Genomic DNA, 25918 nt, shown 5'->3' with positions numbered 1-25918 from the left:
ATGTGGCTCCGCCCCTTCTCTCCTCGCATCACGTGCAGGAGGAGTCCGGGGTCATGTGAGCCCTCCGATGGCAGTGAGGTTCTAAACTACGGCGAGAGAGGGAAGGAAGCAAGGGGTGCGAGCCCGTGAGAGGCAGGAAGGACAAGGCGCGCGCTTGGAGGGAGGGGTGCGCCGCTGCGCTCACCCGCTCCTCTTCCCCCAACTTTCCCCTGGTTTAACTCCTGGCGGCCGACAAGGTCCGAGGTAGCGAGCTCTCGCGCCGGGAGCCGGCTGCCCATCCCCCGCGGGGGCCGCTTGTGGGGTGTGAGGCGGCCACGGGGGGCAGGACACCCCGGTCCGCTCCGGTTCCGGTCCCATCCCCCGCCCCCTCCCCCACCTCCCGCCCCGAGCTCCCGGAGCCCAGTGCGCGGCCCGCACCCCGCGCCGTCGGCCCCGGCCCCGGGATGCAGAACGTGATTAACACGGTGAAAGGGAAGGCGCTGGAAGTGGCCGAGTACCTGACCCCCGTGCTTAAGGTAACCGGCCTCGGCCCCGGCTCAGAGGGAGGCTAACCCGGACTCCTGTCCCGCCGTCCCCGCCCCCGCCCGGGGAAGCTGGTGGCGGGGGGATGGGGACCCACTGACCCGCTGTCCCCGTGGGGACACTTGGCAGAGACGGCGCTAGTTGGTGTGCGACCCTTGAGCTGATGCTCAGGAACTGCTTGGATGCCACCAAGTCCCTGCTCGGCTGGGATGACTGTCAGCTGCTGAGGACTTCGCACCGGGAAGTCAGGGATAGGGAAAACTCGTCTGCGGTGGTCCTGCTTACCTGGGCGACCCTCCCTTAAAAGGATGGCCTTAGGAGCTGCTGTTACTGCTAGCCTCCCCTCTCCCTCCTTCCACTCTCCCATTCTCCCGTTGCTGTTCAAACTATTATTTTTAGGTTTTCTTGGCCTCTGTATGTTCCCTTTCCCAGTACTTTATTTTAGGGCTTGAGCATATAGTGGCATTACGTGGTCCTCAGAAGGCAGAGGCAGGAGCAAATTGAGTGAGGGTTGCAGAGAGGCAGGTTTTGGTATCCTGTAAGGAAAAACTTTCAGAAAACTAGTTCTATCAGAAAGTGGAATGGCGTGCCTTGGAAAGTAAGTGTATGCCTCATCTCTGTCTGGAGGTCTTCATGACTATTAATGTCAAACGTTAGAGACTTGAAGGGGATTCCTTAGGTACCATTTGAAACAAGCTAACTTTTGAAGTCCTTACAGCAGTGGTGTCAAACCTAAATAGAAAACAGATCCCTGCTGGCCACATATTTGAGTTAGAAAACCACAAAATTAACATGCTTTGTGTTGTATTATATATTTTTTTTATTTTGTTAAATATTTCCCAGTTACATTTTAATCTGGTTCTTGGGAGTTTTGCTGCCTCAGTTTGACCCCTCTGCTTTAAAGCACTGAGATTCTGTAATGGATGGCAGTGCTGTTGACTCAGAAACTTAGACTTTAAAACGATCACATTTGTAATAGTTTAGAATAAAGTTTCTTGACAACTTGAAATACATTGATTGAGCTCACAAGTATTGTAGATGTGGTAACTAAGGGTATGGACTACTCCTGGGATTAGAAAGGGTCAAGGAAGTTTTGGAGCAAAGTAGAGGAATTTAAACTTATTTTCATTCTGAAAAGGTTTTTACTGGACCTTTGATTTTGTTGGTATAAGGCTGTGAAATTCCCTTTGCTAATACATATCAGCATTCCTTCTGAAATTTAGTTTTAGAGAATTAGAGGGGGAAGGAGGGAGGAAAGGGGGATTAGTAAGATAAGTAACTTGCTCAGGTTTATACAGCTAGTATTGTGGGAGGCCCTTTTCTTTATACACTGTGCCACTGCTGCCACTCACTGCAAAATTGTTGTTTGTACTTTGTAAGTACAGTAAGTTCTTTCAATCCACAACATTTTAATCTGGTTGGGGCTGCACTTGGGGGTTTTGCTGCTGGAGTTTGACACCTCTGCATTACAGCCCCAATGAATAGAAATGAAAACTTTTCTATACAATATAATCCCTTTACCATTTCACTTTAAGCCACCAGAGTTGTGCAGGGTTTTGGGAAACATGGCTCTAAATTGACTTAAAATATCAAACATTTTGTTCTCTGAAAATTTTATAAAAACCATCTATTTAAGTTTTATTAAAGTTCTGACAGAAGTATAAAACTGTAACTAAAGTTGAATCCTAAAATTTAAATTTGCAACAAACTGAACCCCCATTTGCTTCCTCTTAAGTTTTTTTTTTCTTTTTCTCACCTAGATATTGCTGGCTAATATAATTAGCACCAAATATCTTATGGACTTTAGTAAGAACAGATGTAAAATTAGCCCTCGAATTGATAGCCTTTCTAATGAAAAATATCAACTGCATTATGATACGTATAGTAGGAATCATCCAAATGTTCTATTTTCTTAACACTTTTTAAAAAAATATATTTGTAGATTATGAGGCTACTTCCTGCTTTTGTAACTTATGTCATAAGCCATTAGAATTGTATAATGGCTTTTTGTATATCCTTTCTAAAGAACAAATTATGGTCGTTAGGAATATCTGACTACCCCTCAGTCTTATTTTTGAGAAATATGTTAAGGTTCTTAATGAGAATTTAAACATCTTTGAAAATGTCTAAGACCTGGTTTATTTAAGATAAATAGAAAGCTATACCTGGCAAGCTGGAAACAACATTAAGACCATAGCAATAGCTCAGAACATCCAGTGATGAGGTCAGCTTGGAGGGAAAATGCATGTTGGACTATATTTTCATGCTCATTTACAATTTTCTTTCAAGGTTATGCTTCAGTGCCTAAACTTTTTTTTTTTAGTCTGGGATTTGGAATTTAAATTCTTGTTCAGCTTTGACTTTTCTATACAGTATGACCTCTGGTAAATCATTAAATTATCTAAAAATGGGAATAATAGTTTGCATCTATGTCAAAAGCAAATACTGCTTTGGCACATAATTTTAGCTTTTTTTTTTAATACAGATGTGTGGAACCAAGCATTTAGAAGGAACCTTTGTGTCCAAAGTAAAGAAACATGAGAAAATTTAGTTGAGTCAAATGGGAGTTGCTGTTATGTATGACATATACTATTAGAAATGAAGTAAACACAAAGGAGGATATTTTTTTCTGTGAAAGACCATAGACCTGTAGAAATCAGTTGAGAATCACATATAAAAAGTAACTTTGGATATTTTGGGGGGGGAAGGGGAAGAAATTCTCCACTTTTAAAATTGACAGTAAGAATCTTTAAAACATTAAATAACATGTTATTTAGAAAAACAAGTAGATTAGGGTACAGAACATCTATTTGGCTTCTTGGGTGCAACTCTGTGTAATAGCTAGTTGTCTAACTTTGGCTAAGTCGCTTAACTTTTCTGGGTCTAATTTTTTTCAGGGGACTCTAAACTTCCAACTCTGAATAAAATGAATAACAAAGTTCAAAAACTAAGCAAAAAACTTCCTTTAGTTGGAAAACTCAAGTAAAATTTTTTGGTTTTGTTTTTTTGGCTAGGCAGTGGGGTTAAGTGATTTGCCCAGGGTCACACAGCTAGTGAGTGCTATGTGTCTGAGACTTGATTTGAACTCAGGTCCTCCTGACTCCAAGGCTGGAGCTCTATCCACTTCACCACCTAGCTGCCCCGAAAGTAAAACTTTTAATGAATTATTTTCTGAGACTTTTAATACTAAATTAAAATCATTTAATTTAGGCTAAACAGAATTGATAGTGAAGTGATAGTAAACTCGTGTAGCCTTCGCAACATCAGCAGAAAAGTTATTTCTGAGCAATTTGATGGTTGTCAAGGAAGGTTGAAAACAGCATCAGGTTTCTAAATTTCATTTCTAAGACTTCTCCAGAATCTAATTGAGGATAAATTAAGTAAGCTTTGTAGTGCTTTTAAATGTCTTTGATACCATTTCACTTGCTTGTGCGGTAAAGATTGTGCATTTTTAAGGCTTATTAAGTATAAACAGCTGTAGCTTTATGCTTTGTCAATGTAAACTCCTTTTTTTGGTTCATTTCAGGAATCAAAATTTAAGGAAACGGGTGTGATCACCCCGGAAGAGGTAAGTTTAATTTCTTTTAGATCTACTTGTAGAAGATTTGTAGTATTTAGCTCTGATTTTGATAGTTCTATAAATTCTGTAGTCCTCTACCCTTGGAGGGATTGTCAGCATTGATAAGGTCATAGATCCATTTCCCTAATTGTACTAAATTAATGGTTGTTTTCCCTTCTCACGTTAAAAATATTCTAAATACTTACCTTGCTTGGAGTAAAATTAATCCATTTCCTCCATAATTACAGATTTTACGAAAATGTACAGCTTAGAACTACTTCCCGTAGAAGGGGTTAATTCTTCCTCCTCTTCTACTTTACCAAATTTCTACATAGTTACTCTTTCCATAGAAATAGAAATGATGTAGCTAATCAGGTCTTCCAAGCTCTTTTCATATTTAGATGGCACTGATGCTTCATTTAGCTTTACCTGTGCAAAGCAGTGTGTTTTCACATCCCCTTTCTAGAGACTGTCCTATAATATTTATGTTTTCTTAAGCTTTTCTAAAATGTTCCTTTCAATTCAACAAGTATAAAGCTTCTACTCTGTGCAAGGTATGATGTTAGGCACTGCTTAAATGTTTCAATTAAATATTTCTATTTATCATACTGAATAGTTGCACCCTTCCTTTCAGTATTCACTCTTAACAAATAAAGTGGAACCCCTTTAATGATGGACTAAGGGAATAGAAGGTAATATACATGTTACAGACTATATAATGATATTATATTGGGTTTTTAAGCTATAGTATAAGGAATATGAATCTGCCTACAGTACATTCCAAAAATCTGTGTAATACTGGGTTTCTGTTAAATTCTAGATAGTTTGCTTTTATTTGCCTCTTATTATAGGCATATGTCCTGGTTAAACTGACACTGTAATGCATAGGAGCCTAAAAATTAGACCAAGGAGTCATAAAAGCCATTGCCAGAGGTGGCAACCTGTTATATGGCTACCTTCATATGCCCTTTGTGCTTTAGTATGTGTCCCACCTACCTAAATATCACTCCTTTGGAACTCTTTTAGTCTATTGGGGGAGCAAATGAGGGATGGAACAAGTCCATTTTCAAACTAAATTTACTAGTTACATAAGCGTGTGATTTAATTTTATAAGCACATCAGTTTTATTCTTTGATTCTTTTAGATACCAATGCCACAGGTTTTATGAACAGTTGAAAAAGTTGTATCTGGTTCATTTTTAAAAATATTTCTTGAACTAGTACAGATCTTGAGGTCTTCTGTTATTTAAGATTCTCCCAATTGGTCTTTCCCTCCAAAAGAGGAAAAAAATGTCATAAGCAAGTTAATTGACAGTATAAGTTTATTCCTTTGAAGGAAAAACTAGTTTGTCATGTTTTAAAATGAATTTTGTTGGATAATCTTATGACCATGGCAGGCTTTGGTGAGACAATTGATACTTCTAGAAGAGTAGTACCTTAACACAATCCTGGTGAATTCTAAGTGTGAGATGCCAAGAGGACAATGATATAGTTTTAATTTCTTTACTGACCTTCAAGAAAAGCTGACAAAATTTTAGTTTTAGTACAGTTCACTTTTACACACATAAAAAAGTGGACTTTAGGCATGATTTTTTGACTGTTGTTCTGAAGAGTTGAAAGCCTAAAATCCATACTAAAAAAATTGAGTTTGGGGAAGATGCATTTCTTTTAAAAAACAAAAAAAAACTCTGTTGATATCTTTTTTTACATCACCTTCATTTCCATATTATGTGTGTGTATGTATGTATGTATATACACACATATATTATATATATGTATGTATGTATGTATGTATGTATATATACACGTATATATATATATATTTATATATCCTCCCTCCTCCACCAAGAGAATTATCCCCTGTAACAAAGAAAGAGCACATAATAAAAGTTAGTTCAGCAAAACAAGCCAATGCATTGACCAAGTGTGAGAGTATGTGCAATCTTCCACACCATAAACCTCCACCTCTGTGAAGGAGGGAGGTTCATTTCGTACCAGACGAAATAATTGTAATTAATCAGTGATCAGTTCCCTCTTCCCCCCCCCTAGTTTTTTCTATATACATTGTTGTAAATGTTGTGTGTGTTATTTTTCGAGTTGTGCTTGCTTCTCTTTACATTAGTTCATATAATTCTTCCCATGTTCCATATTCCTATAGCATAATTATTGTCCATTATATGCATTTATCACAATTTGTCCATTCACTAGTTGATGAACAGGTGTTTTTCTAGGTGGTCTCCGAGACACGTTTCACTGGGTAAAATAATATGGTACAGTTATGTGATTGCTCTTACTGACTACCTTCTCCTTTTCCTCTATCACTACAAATGATTTTAGCACAGATGGACTATGCTAAACCAATGCACACAGTTTTGTCTGGTCCGTCTTATGACTGGGAGTGTGCGCAATCATAAGAATGTTGTAGTTAAGGGTATGGACTGTGGCTATTGAATAGTTTGAATAATAGCTCACATTTATATAGTGCCTTAAAGTTGATAAAGCACTTTCCTCACAAGAGCTCTATCTGATGGGTAGTGTCAGTATGATCTCCATCTTCTAGTTGAGGAAACTGAGGTTGAGAGAAAGTAAGTGACTTGTCCATCGTCATGAAATATCAGGTGGGAATTGAGCCTAGACATCCTAGATTTCAGGCCCAACTTTCTACTCTTTTTCTAGCTGTTTCACATCAGGGGCTCAGCTCATGGCCTTGGTGCCATTTACTAAAATGCCTAATAAAAAGCTTCTTTTCTAAAGTGATCTCGTTTATAAAAGGCATTACCAGGTCATCTGGCAGCACTAGTGCAAGGGTTAAGGATGAAGAGAGTGCAATTATACAAGTGAGATTAGGCCTAGAACTGGAATTGAGGGGGGAAATAAAGTCCCTGAAACCTCCTAGTTTACGAAGGGGATTCTGTGATGAGCAAATGCTTCCTTATCCTGTGGCTCTGTAATATGGCTGTCTGAAAGAAAGCTGGAACAGTGCTATTGTGGTATAATGGAATTGTCTGTTTTATCTCTCTGGCTAAAATATCTCTTTTTCCATCTAATTGCATGTTGTGGAGGTATTATGGTAGAGGAGAGAAGTTAAAAATATTCATTACTTATCTGCCGGTAAAAAAAAAATACTTTGACTTAACATTGATAAGAGAACTATAACTTAAAAACATTTTGAGCAAAAAAAATGTTTAAAACAGGATTAAATATGAATTCTGTCTATCATTGAATAAAGTGGCATTGATTCTGTTGAGTACTTTGAACTGATAGTATATTGCATAAAGATCACTAAATAAAAGCTAATGTTTTAGCAATAGTACTGATGCATTCAAGTCAGTTAAGTGGAATTTAATGTCTGTAAAGTATGAAGCAAATCATGGTAGGAAGGAAGACAGAGAGCAAAGGTGCCCTATTTATCTGATAAATCTTAGCTCTTTTTTATGATATTACCTTTCCTTAGAGGTTATTATGAGACACTTACAGAAAGGAAGATAGGGTAATATTGGCTATACATATTTATTGGAATTTTGTGTCTCAACTTTGCCATTAACATTTTAAGAAGAAAAATTGGGTTCTAGTTTCATTTCTACTGCTAACTTGCTAAGTGATTGCTTCTTTTTTGGGGGCCTCAGTTTCTTTATCTGTAAATGAATTGTGTTGAACTAGATGACTTCTGAGATCTCTTCCAGTTTTAAGAGTATAAAATTATCTTTCTATTGTCCTTTTCTTAAAATATTCTCAAAGTATTTGATAATATATTAATTCATACTGAATCTATCATTCTTGACATAAAACAAATTCTTTTATATAATATTGAAAGCTTCAGGAAGACATGTCTCTTTTTCAGTGCAATATACTCATTAGCAATAAATGATTGGGGAACAGTAGTATCTGGAAAAATGTGCATGTCTCTTGCTTAAGTTAGTTTTCACTGCAAAATATATTTATCAGGATATCAGACTGTTCTGAAGAATATGTTCTCTATTCTACATTAAGGTGAGCTCATCTCTTGACCAGACTGAAAAATAAAATAATAGATATGACACTTAAAAAAATTCCACTATTTTGGTTCAGAAATACATGTTTGCCTTTGCGTATTATGCAGTTTGTGTAGTTGGTGGATTCTGATTCATAGGATATCTAGAAGTTCTTCAGACTTCAAAAGTAAGTCTTAAACCTTATTACTCCATTTATCTCTTCTTTATGTGTCCATCATTCAGACACTGGAGTGTACTCTTAAAATTGAGCGTATTGGAAATGAAAAACATACCACAATGTATATAAACTTAATTCTTGTGTAGATAGTATCAGTTTTTATTCAATATGTTCCCTATAGTTTTTCTTAATGAATTTTCAGCTAACAACAAATATAAAACACTAGAATACATATAATAGGTAAGATGATCCTGCTTAGGAGCAGTGGAATAAATGAAAAAAACTCTTTCAGGTCTAGGAAGTTTGTGATTTAGTGAATGTAAAGTAAAAGTGTCTGAGCAGAGGTTGGATGAATGCCTGTTAAATGTAGAAAAAAATTTCTGAAAGAGGTTGAATTAAGTGAATTCTAATGTTCAATTCTCAATAAATGTATGCTATATCTCAAAATAGATAGATAAATTCACATTTCTGTATGTGGGGACTTTTGATTGCATCAGTATAAGAAACTCCCAATGTGGAAACTATTCGCTGATTCATATAGACAACTCTTTTGTAACTTCTAGTCTTAACGTTCCCTAAATTAGGCATTGAGAAGTTGACAGTAGTTGCCCAGAAAATAATCTGTTGGTACTGTCCTTGAACCCAGATCTTTTTGATTCTAAGGCTAGCTCTATCCATTATGCCACATTGCTTCTTGTGGTTATTCATTCATAACCATTTTAAGTTTTATTTACTATATACTGTGATCCTCACAGATAGTGATTTTATAACCCAGTGATAGTTATCTTAAACTCACACATTTTATTTCACTTCCAAATTTAGATTAAACCTTTTTCAGTGTTTAAACACTTGAAATTTAATAATCACCAGAGATAGGTCTAAAGACTGGTAGAACAGGTTTAGTGTCTGAATGCATTTTAAATTTATATGTGCTGCTAAGGTTACCAAGGATAATCAGATTGGTATTTTGCCACATGATATCCAATGATATTCAACCTTTTTTCCCCTTTCCTCTTCTTTCTTTTATCTCTCCTTCAAACTCCGAGTAGTTTGTTGCAGCTGGAGACCATTTAGTCCATCACTGTCCAACATGGCAATGGTAAGTAAACTTCAGTGGAGATGACAGTTTAGACATAAGCTGTGGTTTGAAAATTATAGGAAGCTGAATTTTACACAGTTGCAAAATACGCAGCTGTATAGTTATGATAAATTTACCAAGGAGCTGTTGATATTGAAAGTGTTTCAGTATTTCTCAAAGTGTAGTTATAGAGAAGGAAGTGAAAATTAGTTTTGTTTTGCTCTGAAAACAGAAATGATATGAATTTTTTAGCGAAAAGCCTTTTCTTTCTCTGTCTTGAGCTTCTTTGTTAATAATTTGTACACCTCAGTTTTTGGTTATTTTGTTTTCAAAGCTCAAATGCAATTGAAATATGACTACTCTTTTTTCAAAATGAATTAAAAAATATTTATCAAGGAAAAGGGCTCTATAGGTAGAGCCTTTTAATTCCCAGAATAATGCTTTGGAAAAGGAGAGTTTTGAGTTATATGTGTGCCTCACTTTTTTTAAGACTCAAGATTGGGACACATTTGTCTCAGGGCTTTTAAAAATGTGACTTCCTCTTCAGGAATTGATATTTTGAAAGATCTGTAATAGTGATTAAAATACATCGTGGCTGCTTTGGTCTGCAGATGTTGAAGGTTGGTGATTGTAAACTGGAGTCTGTTAACTTCGAGGCTTTTAAAAGTAATAGGAAAACCTCACTAAATTGGAGTAAAACTTCAAGAAAGACAAATACGAATAATAGAATATTTTAAGGAAAAGAGTCTTATTTTAAATGTGTAGACAGTAACAAACTATAATGACTAAAATAGTTTTCCTAAGAACCACTTTCATGGATAATTTTTCATGGATAAACTTTCATTTGTAATTTTTTATGAAAGTGCATGCTACTGGAATAGCCTTTTAAAGGTGGAGAAATATATCTGTATTTCTTTTTACATTCTAGATTTTTCTAGCAAAAATCTTTTCCATAATAGTATAGAACTGCCCTACTGGTTATGAATTTGTGAGATCCTGATTTATGTTTTGCTATGTGCTATCTTTAAAGCTTAATTAACTAAATAGTTTTAAATTAAGGTTTTAGATGAGTTTCTCTCAACTCTGGCTTCCAAACTAAAACCTTTGATCACTTGCCTACTTTTTATCACATTTACCACCTTCTTGGGATTTTCCCTCCCTGAGGCACTATAGAGAACACATTGCTAATCATTTTGATGACTGTTTTTCTTCAGCCTTTATGCGTGTTTTAAATTTACAGTTGAGTTTATATTTATAAGCCATCTCTGATTTGGTATCTGGCAATTTAAAAAAAATTATCTTATACCTATTACCAAGCATGTTGTAGTTCTTTAAGTAGCTTTCAAGACCATTTAACCTGTCAGAAATTTTTTATTTCACAAAGAACACATTCAGTAAAACTCTTTTATTTGCATCTAAAATTTTCGTTAGATATACTCACCATTGTGAAGGGAATGTTCTTTTACATTTCCTTTATAAACAGAATGCCTGATCAAAATTTTAAATTCCTTGATTAATATAAGGGTTGGTAGCCTATATTTAATCCATAGATGGAATTTATTCCTTTTTTGGGGGGTACATTTAATACTAATTAATACATTTAGTAAAGTTGGTGTGGTAGAATTGTTTTGTTTCTGCTTTTGAATTCAATCATAACCCTGATCCTTGATCCATACTTCTGCTTGACCTCCCCGAATAGGCATAGGACTAGCTTACACTAGCTTTGTGTTTGAATATGCTACTCCTAACTCATTTTCTGTCACCTCAATATGATTGACATTGAACCTGATCAGCTAATGTAATTGATTCTTAAGCTTGGTGAGATGGGACAGGGCAAAAGGGAAGGTGGACAGGGTGCTGGTACTGCTGTGATAGAGTCCAGCATGTGGAAGGGCCAAGAATGCAGATAAGCCTTAATTACGTTGTATGCTGCTGCGGTCCACGTAAGCCTCAATGAGTGATCAACCTCTAACAGGTTTTTAACTAGTGTTTATGAAATAGACCTACTAATCAGAGGCTAGATTGCCTGGCAAACAGAATTATATCCTGCTGGGACTCAACTGAAACTCTGCCACTAATTTGATGCTTAATTCAGAAGCAAGGCCATGGACAGAGACTTAATATATTGCAAATCTGGTAGAGATGACCTTCTAAACTATACTTGCAACAAGACATCCTTTTATGTTGTCTTTCTCTCAAAAGTTAACAAATAGGATTAAGAATCTGAATGGGTGATGTAACGATTTTTGTTCTGAGAGCAAAAGTAGTTGTTAAGTAGTTCCATATTTGTCTTATTATATCTACATTTATATTTACTTGAGCTCACTTCTGTTAAATATTTGTTTTGTGGTATGTGTTAATGCATATCTAGTCATTATAAAAATAGATATGTAGTTCTTAGTATAAGTATTGTCTCTTTCTTGAATGTTTAAGCAAATCGTTTATTCCATATTTTCCAAATTCTCTCTTATACACACTCTGAAAAGTACTAATAATATTAGTTCAGCAAGGCACTATACTAGGCAACTTTTTAAGGATTCTGTGTGCTTTATTTTCAACCTTATAAACATGATACCTTCTAATTTGCTTTTGTTGATTTGATTTATTTATTTGCTGCTTTTTACTATTTTAAGGGCTTCAGGGGAAGAATTGAAAGTCAAGGCATATCTACCGACTGGCAAACAATTTTTGGTAACTAAAAATGGTAAGGTTTTTTTTTCATATTAATGAAATAGTATAAATCTTCTAGGGGTGGCTAGGTGGTGCAGTGGATAGAGCTCCAGCCTTGGAGTCAGGAGGACCTGAGTTCAAATGTGACTTCAGACACTTCACACTTACTAGCTGTGTGACTCTGGGGCAAGTCACTTAACACTGATTGCCTCACTAAAAAGAAAAAAAAATCATCTGGGATTATCAGATAAACATAATTGCACAAAAACGTAGAAAGAAAAAAGTTTGTGCTCATCAAGCTAATTCTACATGGATTGGTAATATAATTACACTTGCCTTCTTAACTCTGAGAAGAGTTATGAAAACTAATGAAATTATATACTCTAAAAATAATTATGGATTATCTGAAGCTTTAGGAAGTCTTTTGAATTGCTTCTCTTTTGTTTTTTCCACCAAAATTTCACTTAATTTATTCCATGAAAAATCAGAATTTGTGTTGTGTCTCACCTTTAACCAGTTTGATTTTGGCATAACACTGAAAAGATAGTTTGGATGTTCATGGCATCTAAGAGTTTAGAGACTATGGGGAAGACAAGATTAGGAGTTGCTAACTGACATTAAAAAAAAGCAGATAGCAAAATGGCTGAATTAACAAGATAGTACACATTGGAAGTTTTAAATGTGCTTTTATCTTAGTTTTATTCCCTTCATATAAATGAATGTAAAAATGATTAAAAAACTAGTTTGAGATTCTGTAAAGCAGCCTACCAGGCTGAAAGGCACCTCTACTACCCTGTTGAATGGCAGATGGTACCTTTCTCTTTCTTCATGTCTGCCTCCTGTTTCCGTGCATGGAACATCAGAGTCATCATTGTACAATGTCAGCCAAGTGCCTCAATGTCACCTCTTTTTTCAACCCACTGCCTTCCATGTCTGGGTAGGTAGGACAATGGTTTCACCAAAAATCAAGCTTTTCTGGCACTTTTCCTGGTAGTTTTGCCAGTCAAAGAGTTTTATGCAGCAAAATAAGTATAGATAGATCCCTTTTTAGGAGCATTTTAAATATAGTATCTATTGAAGGTATTTGTGTTCTTCCTTTTTGGACTGAAGATTTAGCAAGAGAAAACACTCCCTTAAAGGATCAGTTAATAACTGCATTTGTCAATTTTCTTTTAGTGCCTTGCTATAAGCGGTGCAAACAAATGGAATATTCGGATGAATTGGAAGCTATAATTGAAGAAGATGATGGTGATGGGGGATGGGTAGATACATATCACAACTCAGGTAAGTAAAGAAATTGATGATTAGTAAATGGGAACAGAGTGGCATATATAAAATTTGAACAAACTTCATAATCTTGTGCAGCATTCTTTAAGCAAAAACTGTTCATAGGGCTTAGTTTTACCTCCAAAGAACTTTTATTTTTTAAGCAAAGAGGAATAAAAGATATAAAAATTTTACTGTAAAGAATACTAGATTCCTAAAGCACTTGTACTCCCAGCTGGTCTTTAGAGTTTGTTCCTCTTCTTTCATTTTCCTTTTCTTATTTTTTTTAATAGCTAAGTTACATATTCAGTGACAACAATTCTGCAATTTATTTTATTATTTGTGTCCCTTTCTGTACCTCTTCCTCGACTGTCTTCCTGGAATATAAGCTGCTTGAGGTCAAGGATCATGTCTTATTTATCTTAAGTGTTATCCCCAGTGCCTTTTTCAAATAGTAGGCGCTTGATGGATGTTTGAGTGAATCTTAAAAAGGTTCTCAGCTGATTGTCCTGCTTTGACCTATGTCTCTATACATTATAATATAGGCAGTTCATTTGCCAACAGTTTAAAAATAATAATAGCTTACATTTTTTCAGCACTTTGTTACAAAGCTCTTTACATATATTATCTCATTTGGTCACACAGCCAGTATGTGGTAGAGCCAGGACTTGGACCCAGGTCTTCTGACTACAAATCCAGTGCTCTTTCCACAAGTTGTAAGTTGGTTATTTGGAACTCTAAAACCATTTTGCCATACAAACAACATTATAAATGGCTAAGCTTGTTTTATCCATAATATAGCAAAAGTATGGTACTAGTAATATTAATTATATCTAGCTACCATTTATAACATTGTTTCTATGGAAAAATATATTTTGACTCCCAACTTGTGATATTAGGAACATATCCTTCTACTCAGTAACTTGTTAGCTTTCTACACCTCTGCATAATAGAAGACAGCTCTTTAAGAGAAAAAACACCTTTCTTCAATTCTACTTCTGTCTTAGAGAAGGTACTTCTCTACATGGCTCCATCTGCATAAGAGAAGGTACCTCTAGGTTGGTCATCCCCTCTGTGTTCAGAAACTGGGTACAAAGGGTAGTTTGGGGAGGTGGAGGTTGGGAGGGATTATTTTCCCATACCTATTCTATATGTCATTGGTAAATTAAGTTTTCTTAATTGGATGGTACCTCTAATCCCAAAGTTCACAGCTCTATTTAAGTTTAAAATATCTTAATGCTTTCCCACACTGAGTAGTTAGGCATTTGGATCTCATTTTCTCTTAACCTTTCCCAAAAGTTTTGAGCTGCTGTTTTGTAAAACTAGAATTTTACTGTGCCTAGAGGATATATCAAAGAGAAAGTATTGTAAGGTGTCCTGTGGTCTCTGATTATTTCTTTTGGTGAGAGAACTGTATTAATATTGATGAGATTTTGAGTTCATTCACTTTGTAAGCCATTTAGTTTTAGTTTATTCTGTTACCATGAGCTGGACCCAGATTCCAGGCCAGCTGTCTTGCAAATGCGTATCATTGGTTGCAGAAAGGAGTGGAATCAACATACTCGTCACCACTACTGGAAAGACAGCTTAGTGCATGACCTAACCATTCAGGAAGTAGTAAGTTCCCCATCACTGAACATCTTCAAGCAGAAGCCAATTATCGTTTAGATGGTTCATGCTTCAGGTAGGGATTGTGATAGATGATTTCCTGGGTCCCTTCCAGCTCTGAGATTCTATGGTGATGGCCCAAAAGTATCATTTTTGTATGTGAAAGGCCACTCAATTTCTTACTTGATAATGTATTTGTGTGTGTATAGAAAACTAATTTTTAGAGAAAATATCTTTGACTTTAAATTCTAAAATTGATTTTTTAATGCCATGTAGTTTTTCCAACAGCCCTTGAGAATGTAACCTTGTATGTGAGAGTAATTTCAGCCTATTCTCTGTTGCAATTGTCAGTGGTAGTTCTACTTTTAAAAAATGTTGATTGAATTGGGATTAGATTGAACCACTTTTTTTAAGGGAATAAAAGTATATTTAGCTCTTGCATAATTTCAGAGAAGCATTTCATAATAAATATTTTCATATTTATAATGAATTTTATAATGGATCTACGTCTATCCATTATTTCACCACTGCTAACAAACCCAGCTACCAGTAGAATCTTTATTCTAGAGTAGTAATGGTTGTACCCATAGCCTTTAGTGATATGTCCAAGTATTATCAGTATGGTATAGACACTAAAGACAGTTGGCAGTTGACTTTGAATGACTTTAGGGATTCTGGTTTCCTGTTGTGCATTTTCTTTCCATTCTTGTCAAAGCATCGAGTCAAAAATGTTGGCAGGTATTTCTAACTTGGAAGCAATATGAAATAGCTTATTGCTGCCAGCTATTTGGCTCAAAAAATAAACATCTTTTTAGAGTATTCTAAGATATCAGTGTCCTAAAGATTGTAGAGTATCTCTATTTACACATATCTAGGATCATTTATATTCTTCTGAAGCAATAGCTCAAATTTTGTTAGGAAAATCTTTTGGAAATGAGTTTAAGATGTAAAGGAATATATTTTAGACTTTTAATCTGTTAATAGAAATATCCATGATAGAATAAATTATTTTAGCATGTAAAACTAATTGAGAAATAATATAGCATAAAATATAGGATTATGAGTGAGTGGACATAGTTTTATTAATTATAAGATATGACATTTCATTGGGCTTCAAATGCCTATGTTTGTATAGTGAAGTTATCTCCTCCTTAATTTTTAAGGAAATTGTGAGGATTTCATTAGTATTTTTAAAGTATTTTGACTCCCTTAAACAAAAGAATCTATATTCATACCAGATAATGGAGAATTTTTAATCTAATATTAGTAATTCTGACCTGTTGAATTTTATAGGTATTACAGGAGTGACAGAAGTAGTTAAGGAGATTACCCTGGAAAGCAAGGTATTAGTTTCATTTCTTATTTAATCTGAAGAGTATGTTAATTTTTTTTTTAAGGAAAATTCTCACATTAATTTGTCTAATTCAAATGTTGGACTAATCTACTATCAAAATTCAGCTTTTTTTGTGATTTTTTTCTTCATGTATAAAACTTTTATTGTTTCCTCCTAAGCTCTTCTTATTTTCCTAAATCTTTCTTGGTTAGGAGGTTTTTTGATATTCTAGATGTGGGAAAACCTCACTGGTTTGTATAGATTCGCAAGTTCAGTCTAAAGTGCAGACTATTTTAAGATAAAAGTAATTTCCTGTTCAAGTATATACAGCAACTAATGTGGCCACCTAATAGAAGTTCTTGGTGGATTTTCTTACATTAAAAATAAGATTGCATGTATAAAGCAAGTGATCAGCAGATTTAAATAGATGCTTACTGGCTTTTGAAAATTGTACCTTTTGGTATTTCTCAAAGTAGTTTAAAACATTCTCTTAGAGCTTTTATGCAGTATTAATTTAGCAAACATTTTCTTTCTAGAGACTGAGAAAGTTCACTTTAGCTTAGTGATTGTTAAAAATTATCACAAATTATGAAGAAGTTACTTCAAATTAGTGAGGATTTACTTTATAGTAAATATGTTTTCTTCTGTTAAATTTTTTGGTGGAAGGATAATCAGATTAGGTAGATAATTGTCCTGTGCTGTGGATTTTACTTAATAAATGGATGTGCTATACCATCTAGCCGACTCCAAATTAGAGAGATATGTGGTTGTTATTTTAATATTGCTTTTTTCAACCATGTAAAAACCACACTTCAAAAAATTATACAGTCCCTACTGTACATATATATGTATGTATGCAGTACATACATATATAATATAGAGAGAGTTGCTCACTTACTCTGACATGATTAGAGATACCTGATAAAAAGAATATCTGAATTAATAATCGTAGGCAAAAAGTCATGACTCATTCTCATACATTTAGCAATAGACCTTTCCTTTATTTTGGTGTGATGCTGATTGATTATTTCTTGAGTATTATGCTGGGTTTAATAGAAAATTTGTTAAAATTTATTTTTAAACTTCTGCATGACAGAACTTTAGATTTTCCTTAGGATAAAACTTTGTACTGACTGATAAGTAACTCTTGGAGGTTAACATTGACAAACCTCTTTTTAAAGAGGTGATGAAGAGCTAGTTAAAAGTTTTACGCTGATGACTTTGCATTTTTAGAAGTAGTTTCTGTTCACTAGGATAATCTTTCCTTGCTTCTATCTCTATTTTGCATTTGGCAAGCAACTTGTGTCATTCATCATCTGGTTATTGCAAGCAAATACATTTTTCCAGGCATGAGTAGACCACTGCTATGAATATTTCTACTTTCTATTGCAATTTCACTTTCATCCAGGTTTGTACACTATTCCTAGTATATGGGATAAAATATCCCACACTGTAATCATTTGCCAGATGTTTCCTGATTTGCAGATTCACTTTTGAGATACTTCGTCATTAAAAGATGGCATAATAGCACTTATTTTAGTGGCAAGCAGAATAGTTAAAATGATAAGGTAGATGAATCTAGATTTAGAATTTATCATGTTTATTATACTCAATTCAGATTTACTGAATATGAGTCATGTAAAAATGATGTTTCTTTGTGGAGCATATGTAGCTTCAACCATACATGGTAAACAGTATTGTTGCAGCAAAGAATTAATTAAGGAAGACTTAAGTCTATGGCTTTAAGCATCTAAAGTGTTGCAATTAAGCATAATTTTTGCTTTAGTTCGAAATAGGATATTGTTGGGAATTTAACAGGTAAGTACATTTTGTAGTACTTATAACGAGATATTTATTTCACAATGAGATAAATTATGTCAGAGATATAGTTTAACTTAATTTTTTTTCTCACAAGGGACTAGATAAACTGAAAATATTTTCTATTTTGTTGACACTCTTCTTGTTTTTAAATGATTTTTTTACATTGTACTATAATTGGCTTTAAATTTGATTTGATTTTCAAAGGATAGTATAAAACAGGACTGCTCAGCTTTATGTGATGAGGAAGAAGAGGAAGATGAGGAAGAAGCAGCAGATATGGAAGGTATTTTTCCTTTGGATTTGATTGAATCATTATAGAATACTAATTTGAGAATGATGTGTATGGTAGATGTAGTAGCAAAGGCCTTAACCAAATAACATTCTTGAAATATAATATAGTATAGAAAGGTACATGATGTGAATATGCCTGCAGACTGGGGAAGAAGGCAGGAAAGAAGCCACAGACCCGTGAAGGGATGGAGCCTGCACAGGGTTCAAGGACAATTGGGGACTGAGGACAGAAGCAAGAGCAAGAGAGGGAACACTCAGGGCTGGGGGACAGGTGTATCCCAGCATGGATTGCTAGAATACAGGTGGGAAAAGACATTAAGGCAGGTTGGTGGAGCAGGAAAAGATAGCTTCTCCTGATGCCTGAGTTCTCTAGCCAAGCTTCCCTTCCTCCCCATTCAGTCTGGTGCATCTCTGCATGCCTCTGTTCTTCTGCTTCCACTTGGACTTTTTTTTTTTTAGTGGAGGGGAGTGGGAGACCACAGAGCACTGAGTGGAGGCAAGAATGGAGAGAGAGACTACTGTACTGTATAGTCAAGTGACCATGGGTGTTTTTTTGAAAGAATTCTTTACGTAAAATTGAATTCATGTAATATGATTTATGTTAAATGAGAACTCTCTCTGTCTCTCTCCATATGTGCGTGTGTGCACACACACTATTCATGTAATAAATTAATTGCTGCTGTCACATAAGGAAGTAATAAGTTATACTTTACTGCCTTATTGGGGGGGTGCTTATTTGCAGAATCACATGGTTAAAAACTTGTGTTCTTTCGTCAGAAACCTTGCATAATCTGGGTGTTTCCTAGTTTACAAAGAAGACTGAAAACATCTTCATGTTTTGTGATTCTAGAACTAACACATTATATCTTAAGTGTAATGACCAGTGGAGAAAGTATATCTTCAGCTTTGTCATGCTAGTTGTACTTAATGAGCTATGATCTATACCAGGCTAAAAGGTTCCAGTTGTTTTATTCTGTCTTTTACCAGCTGGATGAAATTTTTATAAGAGTAGTATGTTATCAATCCATCCTTTTTCTGTTCATATCAATATTTTAAAGATCCATGATTGTATTGGAGTAGTACTTCCTTCAGTAATGCAGATGTCTATATTTATCTTTGTAGTTTGTGAGTTGCTGGGCTCTAAAAAATAAAAGTCAGTACCTCATGGCCAAAATTCTGGTGAACGAGTCTCTCCAAATGAGCTAGTCATCCTTAGAAAACAAAACATTCTGCTCAGAGATTCTGTACTTGAGCTTTTCCAGCTTGGTAGAAGGAATGTCAGCTTGTGCTCTGCAGATGACCTTGTGAGGGCCCAGGTTAACTTCACATTACAGTGAGGCATTGGAGTGGAACTTCAGGAGAGGATTTTTCTCACTGTGTTCTAAAACATTTTTTTTCTTTGATACACTGAAATGATGATGTATTGTTTTATACTTGGTAAATTTTTAATCCTTATTTTCATTAGTTGTATTTTGTTTTTCCTAACAGAATATGAAGAGAGTGGACTCTTGGAGACAGATGAGGTTTGTAAATAGGCTTCTTGATTGGTATTTTTTTAGTAGGTCTGTTCATCTTCCAAAGAATCTGTCATAAATTCACATTCATATAACCTTTAAAATTTCCAATGAGAAGTTTTAATTTTGACTTAAATCATTTCCCTTTGAGAAAATGAATTAAATATGAAAGAAACAGGGTAGGACAAACAATTTCTAGGATTTGTCATAAATAATGGCTAACATTTATATAATATTTTAGGGTTTTCAAAGCATGTTATCTTGTTTGTTAATACCATTTTTTTTCTTTTTTTTTTTTTGTTTTTTTGTTTTTGTTTTGGCATTATACCTCAGGCTACTCTGGACACAAGAAAAATAGTAGAAGCTAACAAAGCTAAAAATGATGCTGGAAGTGAAGATGCTATTTTACAAACCAGAACTTATGACCTTTATATCACATATGACAAATATTACCAGACTCCAAGACTCTGGTTATTTGGTTATGATGAGGTAAACCTATAAGGAAATATTTTTAAATGAAAATAATTTGCATTGATTGTAGATTTTTTTTTGTTATTATATGCCTAATTTTTATGACTTCATGAATCTGATACCTAATACTATCTGAACTTGGATTTGTGTTTTGAAGGAACTATAAATTCAGCCATATAAGACTATATTAATAATGTTTTAAATACATATAGATCACTATTTTATTACCAATGAGCAACTTGGTTCCACCTGATATTATATGCTTGAACTTTTATCTCCAAAATTTGAGAGAAAGTCAAAGTTAGTTTTTTCCCCTAGATTTGGTGTTAAAAATAAGAGAAATCTTTTAATAATATGGAACCTTATAGCACCTTATAATTTTGAAAGTACTTTCCTTATAACATCTGTGTAAGGTAGTACAAGTCTTATTGCCCCCACATTTACAGATGAGGAGACTAGCTCAGAGAGCTGAGGGAATTTGCCCACATTCACATCCCCAGTACATAGTAGAGCCAGGACTAATATCTGGGGCTTCATATGCTACCATAGTAGCTTTCCATGAGGTCACGTAGTTGTGGATTTTTTGCTCAAGCCTTAAATGTTTGTCTTATTGAAATAAAAGAAAACACAGCATACACTCAAAGGAATAGCAAGGAGAAAAGTGGTGGGTCAAAATAAATTGAATTGTTGTGTTTTATCAGTATGCCTTCTGTATCTTTCCTGTATCCACAAAGGTAGCCTTTGTGGTCACTTTCCTTGACTTTGAAGGCATTTTCTTTGACCCTAGGTGAATAAATTTTTTCAAAAGCAGAATCTGGAGATTAAAGGAGGGGAAATGAAAATTGTAGAGTATTTGGGGAAGTTTTAAGCCTGTCATAGATAGCGGTCCTTAAACTAAAAGATACTAAGCAGTTTCAAAACATACTCTGGGCCTTCAGCAACGGCAACCTTTAACAGTAGAACATATGTATGAAGACATCAGTCAAGATCACGTGAAGAAAACGGTGACCATCGAAAATCACCCTCATCTTCCACCACCTCCCATGTGTTCAGTTCACCCATGCAGGTATGTTTGATTTCTTTTGCAAGTCTCATAATGCACAGATGAATGTCCTGGGAACCTTTTTGTTCCATAGATGCAGAAACCTAGTCTTGTTAGACAAATGAGATTTTATTTCCCTTTCCTCAAAAATGATCATTTGTTTAATCTGTTAAACATAGACAAAAGATAAACAATTATTTCATATTCAGTTTATTAATATTAATCAGTTTATCTTTACACATTTTAGGGCAATTAGGTGGTATAGTAGATAGAGCACTGGGCCTGGAATCAGGAAGACCTGAATTCAAATGCAGCCTCAGACACTTCCTAGCTGTGTGACCCTAGACAAGTCACATAACCCTATTTTTCTCAGTTTTCTCATCTGTAAAATGAGCTGGAGAAGGAAATAGCAAATAACTCCAGTTTGTCAAGAAAACCCCAGATGGGGTCACAAGGAGTCAGACATGACTGAAATGAATGAACATGTACACATTTTTCTTCAGCTTCCCTCAGTTTGTGTACGTGTCCTAGCTCACAAATATGTCACTAGGCTCTTGAATTGTGGGCCATCATTTTTGTGTCTCTAAAGACTAGAAAAAACTTCCAGGTTTTATGACTATTTTTAACAGATTATTTTGGAACAGTTTAGATTATTCTAGAATAAGCATTTAAAAGAAAATACATTAAGTTTTAATATTTGTATCCATTACTTGTTAAATTGGCATACATGAAGAAAACAGGCTGGTCTGTGAGTTAATTGTTACCATTCAGACCTTTTTCCTCCACCTTTAGGTTCCCAGCCAAAGTTTCCTAGTTAATAACCCCCAGGCTGTTTTAGAACTATTTGTAACATTGTATCTGGGGCACCTGATGTAGGTGCAAAATTACATCAGTTTCCACTCGAGTGAAAAACATTACCTTTTATGTATTGTGCATATATCTGACACTAAATTAGGTTAGGGCATAGAAGGCAAAAGTATTAGGGGCACTCCTGTTTTTTTGTTTTTGTTTTACATCTTGGTTTAGGATATCCTTACAGAACCAGTGGTTCAACTTAATTCAGGTCTGAATAAGTGGGGAAAAAGTGCTCTGAGAGTCATCCTTTTCCTATAAAAATATTTTAATTAAAATAATACATAATGAACAAATACTAATTTCTGCTTCAAAACAGGATACACAAGAGCAAAGCATAAACAAGGAAAACAAATGCTAAGTGTGATTTAAGCACACTTTTGTTGCCAAACTCATATCGAGTGTGCTTCATGAGCCTAAACTTTTGTTTTCATGAGTTGTCATTAGCTGTTTTCAATGATTCCTACAAGTCTTCCTTTAAAAAATACACCTACACACAAATTGCAGAGGTTTATTCAAGTAAATCATACATATTTGTAATAGAATAAAGTTCTTTAATTTATTCAGAAGTTTTTCTTGTGGCAAATTTTTCCATTTCTTCTCATTTCCATTACTTTTGTATCCAAAAAAAGTAGCAACACACTGTTGCTAGGTCCTTATGAACAACAGGAGAGGGGTAAAAAATTGGTAATTTTCTAATGTTACTTAGGACTCTCATTTGGGCCTGAATTATCTAAAAGTAGGTTTTTAAAGATATTTCCTCTTGATTTGAAGTTTGTGGACATGTCCTTTTAATTCATCAATCAGTAAACATTTTTGAAGAACTTACTATGTGCTGGATACTATGTTAAGTGCTTTTAGTTTCTCCTGTAGAATTTGCCTCTGATTGCTGTCACCAGTTGACATTGGTTCTGTTCTTTGGGTAGGAGAATAAGCATACATATTTACCACAAAAGTAAAGTTAGTTTTAAATAAGAAAAGGATTGTATAGTATCTTGTAGAGCAGAATACTTCTCCCTCCCCCCCAAAAAAACCAAAAACAAATCAATAAAACAAATGTAGGAGTCCAAAAAGTCTACTCTGGCATTTGTTTTTAGTTAATCTCCTTTGGCCCACTTGATCTCAGATTATTCTTGTGTTTTTATACAGTTAAGTTTATTTTTTTAATGTGAGACCATCTTTGCTTTTAAGAGCCACAGTGTCTCAAGAGCTTGCTTGATTGAACTCAGCAGTTCTGATTCTGGTATGTCAGACAAGCTCACCTATTAAGCTCATTTCTTCTGAAGCATACTTTCTTTTAGAGTATTCTCCCCCTCTTCCTCTCTGCCTTTTTATAATGGAGGTGTGTGATGTCAGTATCTGTCCTTAGCTGTTTTTGGCTAACCTTTCCTTCCCAAAGCAAACTAGGTGAATGACTTAGTAATTCTGAACCAATGTGTTAAACAAAAAGCCACAACATAAATTTAAGCCTAATAGATTTCTTCCTTGTACCATTGAGAAAATGCCATTTTTCACTTTGCCATCTGTTGTTTTTTGTTTTTATTTTTTATTTTTTTTATTTTCAGACATGCTGAGGTGATGAAAAAAATCATTGAGACAGTTGCAGAAGGTGGAGGAGAACTTGGTGTTCATATGTATCCTTGGCTAATAGAAGTTTTTATTTTTTGACAATATCTATAGTTCTTATGGAATTTTTCTTTTTGCATTTGACATTATAGCTTTAAAGTTACAAAGTTCCTGTTCTATTAGAAATTTCCTCTTATCTTGAAGACCTAGTGAGAAGTCTTAGAATTTATTTTGAATATACAGCGAGTTAAATTTTGCTTTGTTTCATGGCCATGGTCTGATCCTCTAATCTTAGATATGTGTGTTTTTGTTCAAAAGGAATGAGTAAGTGTATGTGAATATCTTGCCAAACTCATCACTCATGCTAGAAAAAAAGAGGTCAAAGGGTGATTGGTGGATCAGTAATATTATCTGCATATAAAAAAGATAACCTGTAGAGTACTTATTTTCTTTTTTTCCCCATCAACGTTACCTACAGTTTAGCACATTGGTATAACCACGCTTTATTAGTCCTGTTGTTTGTTGTTTTTTGTCCTTTGTTCTTGAAGAGGACCGTGACATCAGGGAGGTGGTGCAATTACTTGCAAGTGAATTGGATTACAGTGAGGCAGGGCTGTGTGAGGTCACCAGCCTCACTTTCTCCTCCAGAGCCATGAATGGCAAGATATAGATCAGAAAGACTGGAGATGGCCCCAAATTAGTCCTGTTAATCTCTGCAGAATAGAAGAGGGGGAGAAGAGGAGGGAGGGGTGACAAATTGCACTGAAGCTGTTGAGTAGAAGTACAGCACATAGAGATGCCAAAACATATTAACTCATCGATGATTATTACTGTTCATTGCACAGTAGTGCAGTGGCAATAGAAACTTCAAAGGCAGTAATCCAAATTTCTTAGCTTAGATTATGGTGCCAGCCTTTCCTGGTATCTACCTCCATGTCATCTAGTGTTTGGTTTGTTTGTTTTACTATTGGCGAAATACTAGTAAGTCAGTCCATGTTCCCAGTGAACTTGGGCAGAAGACATCTCTGACCTGGCTACTAAAATAGATCCTCCAGGAAAATCTTGTATCTAACTGATGCTGACCACACCCTGGTGTTTTAGATAGAACCATCATACCATGGAAAGTCAATAAGCTTTATGTGGTTTGAGTTTGCATGTTGGCTGCTAGATTTCATTGAAGCCATTCAGTTTAGGAATCTTATAATTAAATATTTTTAATTAATTGCTTTTCTCATTGCTTCAGTGCTTTTTATATCCCATAGCATCTCTTATTTTCTAATTTTTGTTCTCCTTTTCTGTGATCCTTCCATCTCAGATTTTAAGTCTGTCCTCTAGTTTTCTGAACTTAGGTGACCATCTTCTTCCTTTTTTTTTTTTTTGAAGGAATGATTTCCTCTTATTCCTGCTTCAGATTTTAAAAATAGAAACTATGAGCCTTAATAGTTCCTTTCAGAGCGTAAAGGTACTGAATGGGATCAAGTGGTCATAGATGTTAAAAGCAATAGAACCCTCAGTTTGGAATAGATATGTAAATTGCAATTTGATAATTGTGGAAATATTTATTTTTTAGTATTTTCCTTATGATATGGTACTGCTTATTAAACCCACTAGTATTTTTGCCTTAAAAACTAGTAACCTGTTTATAGATATTATTTTCCTTAGCTAAATTCCTTTAGGTATCTTCTCATTTTCCTGAAATTTGTACAAGCGGTCATTCCAACAATAGAATATGACTACACAAGACACTTCACAATGTAATGAAGAGATAATAGATTCTGTGCTAATTATTGATTATAATTTTAAAAGATTTAACCCATAGATGTGACCATACTTACCAATGAATACAATTTCTGTAATAAAGGGACTTATGTTTATTCATTAAACAAACAAACAGAAAGACGTTCCATTACCAGCCTTGTTTAATAAAAACCTGTGTGCAAAGAAACTGACTTAGCTTGCTTGTTTTATAAAATATTTCACTTTATGCCAGCTTTCTGATGATACAGTATTATAACTTTCATACTCAGATCTATAAGGAACAACTTATATGCACCAGCTCTACACTGTTTTCTAGTTTATAAACCCCTTATGGTTTACTTAGGAAGTTTTAGATAGTAGTTGTTTGTTTTAATGCAAATAAGCCACCTTTTTTTAAAAAAAAATTATAACTCTTCTAT

General features: G+C 34.9%; 1 protein-coding gene across 1 annotated transcript; it reads left to right on the top strand.

The window, feature by feature from the left end:
- The first annotated feature begins 285 nt into the window (after positions 1-285).
- Positions 286-25686, top strand: ATG3 (autophagy related 3). Its single transcript, XM_021007120.2, has 12 exons — positions 286-515; positions 4049-4090; positions 9279-9328; positions 11941-12011; positions 13154-13261; positions 16145-16194; positions 18210-18288; positions 19785-19819; positions 20144-20299; positions 21220-21347; positions 23741-23809; positions 25418-25686. Exons 1-12 carry the CDS (start codon positions 444-446, stop codon positions 25497-25499), a joined length of 942 nt encoding a protein of 313 aa, XP_020862779.1. The 5' UTR covers positions 286-443; the 3' UTR covers positions 25500-25686.
- Positions 25687-25918: the final 232 nt, after the last annotated feature.

This window comes from Phascolarctos cinereus, unplaced genomic scaffold (assembly GCF_003287225.1).
Source record: "Phascolarctos cinereus isolate Bilbo 61053 unplaced genomic scaffold, phaCin_HiC Scaffold_726;HRSCAF=1367, whole genome shotgun sequence".
NCBI classification, from domain to species: domain Eukaryota; kingdom Metazoa; phylum Chordata; class Mammalia; order Diprotodontia; family Phascolarctidae; genus Phascolarctos; species Phascolarctos cinereus.
The sequence above is the reverse complement of the archived record's forward strand: the minus strand, read 5'-3'. Positions and strand labels throughout refer to the sequence as shown.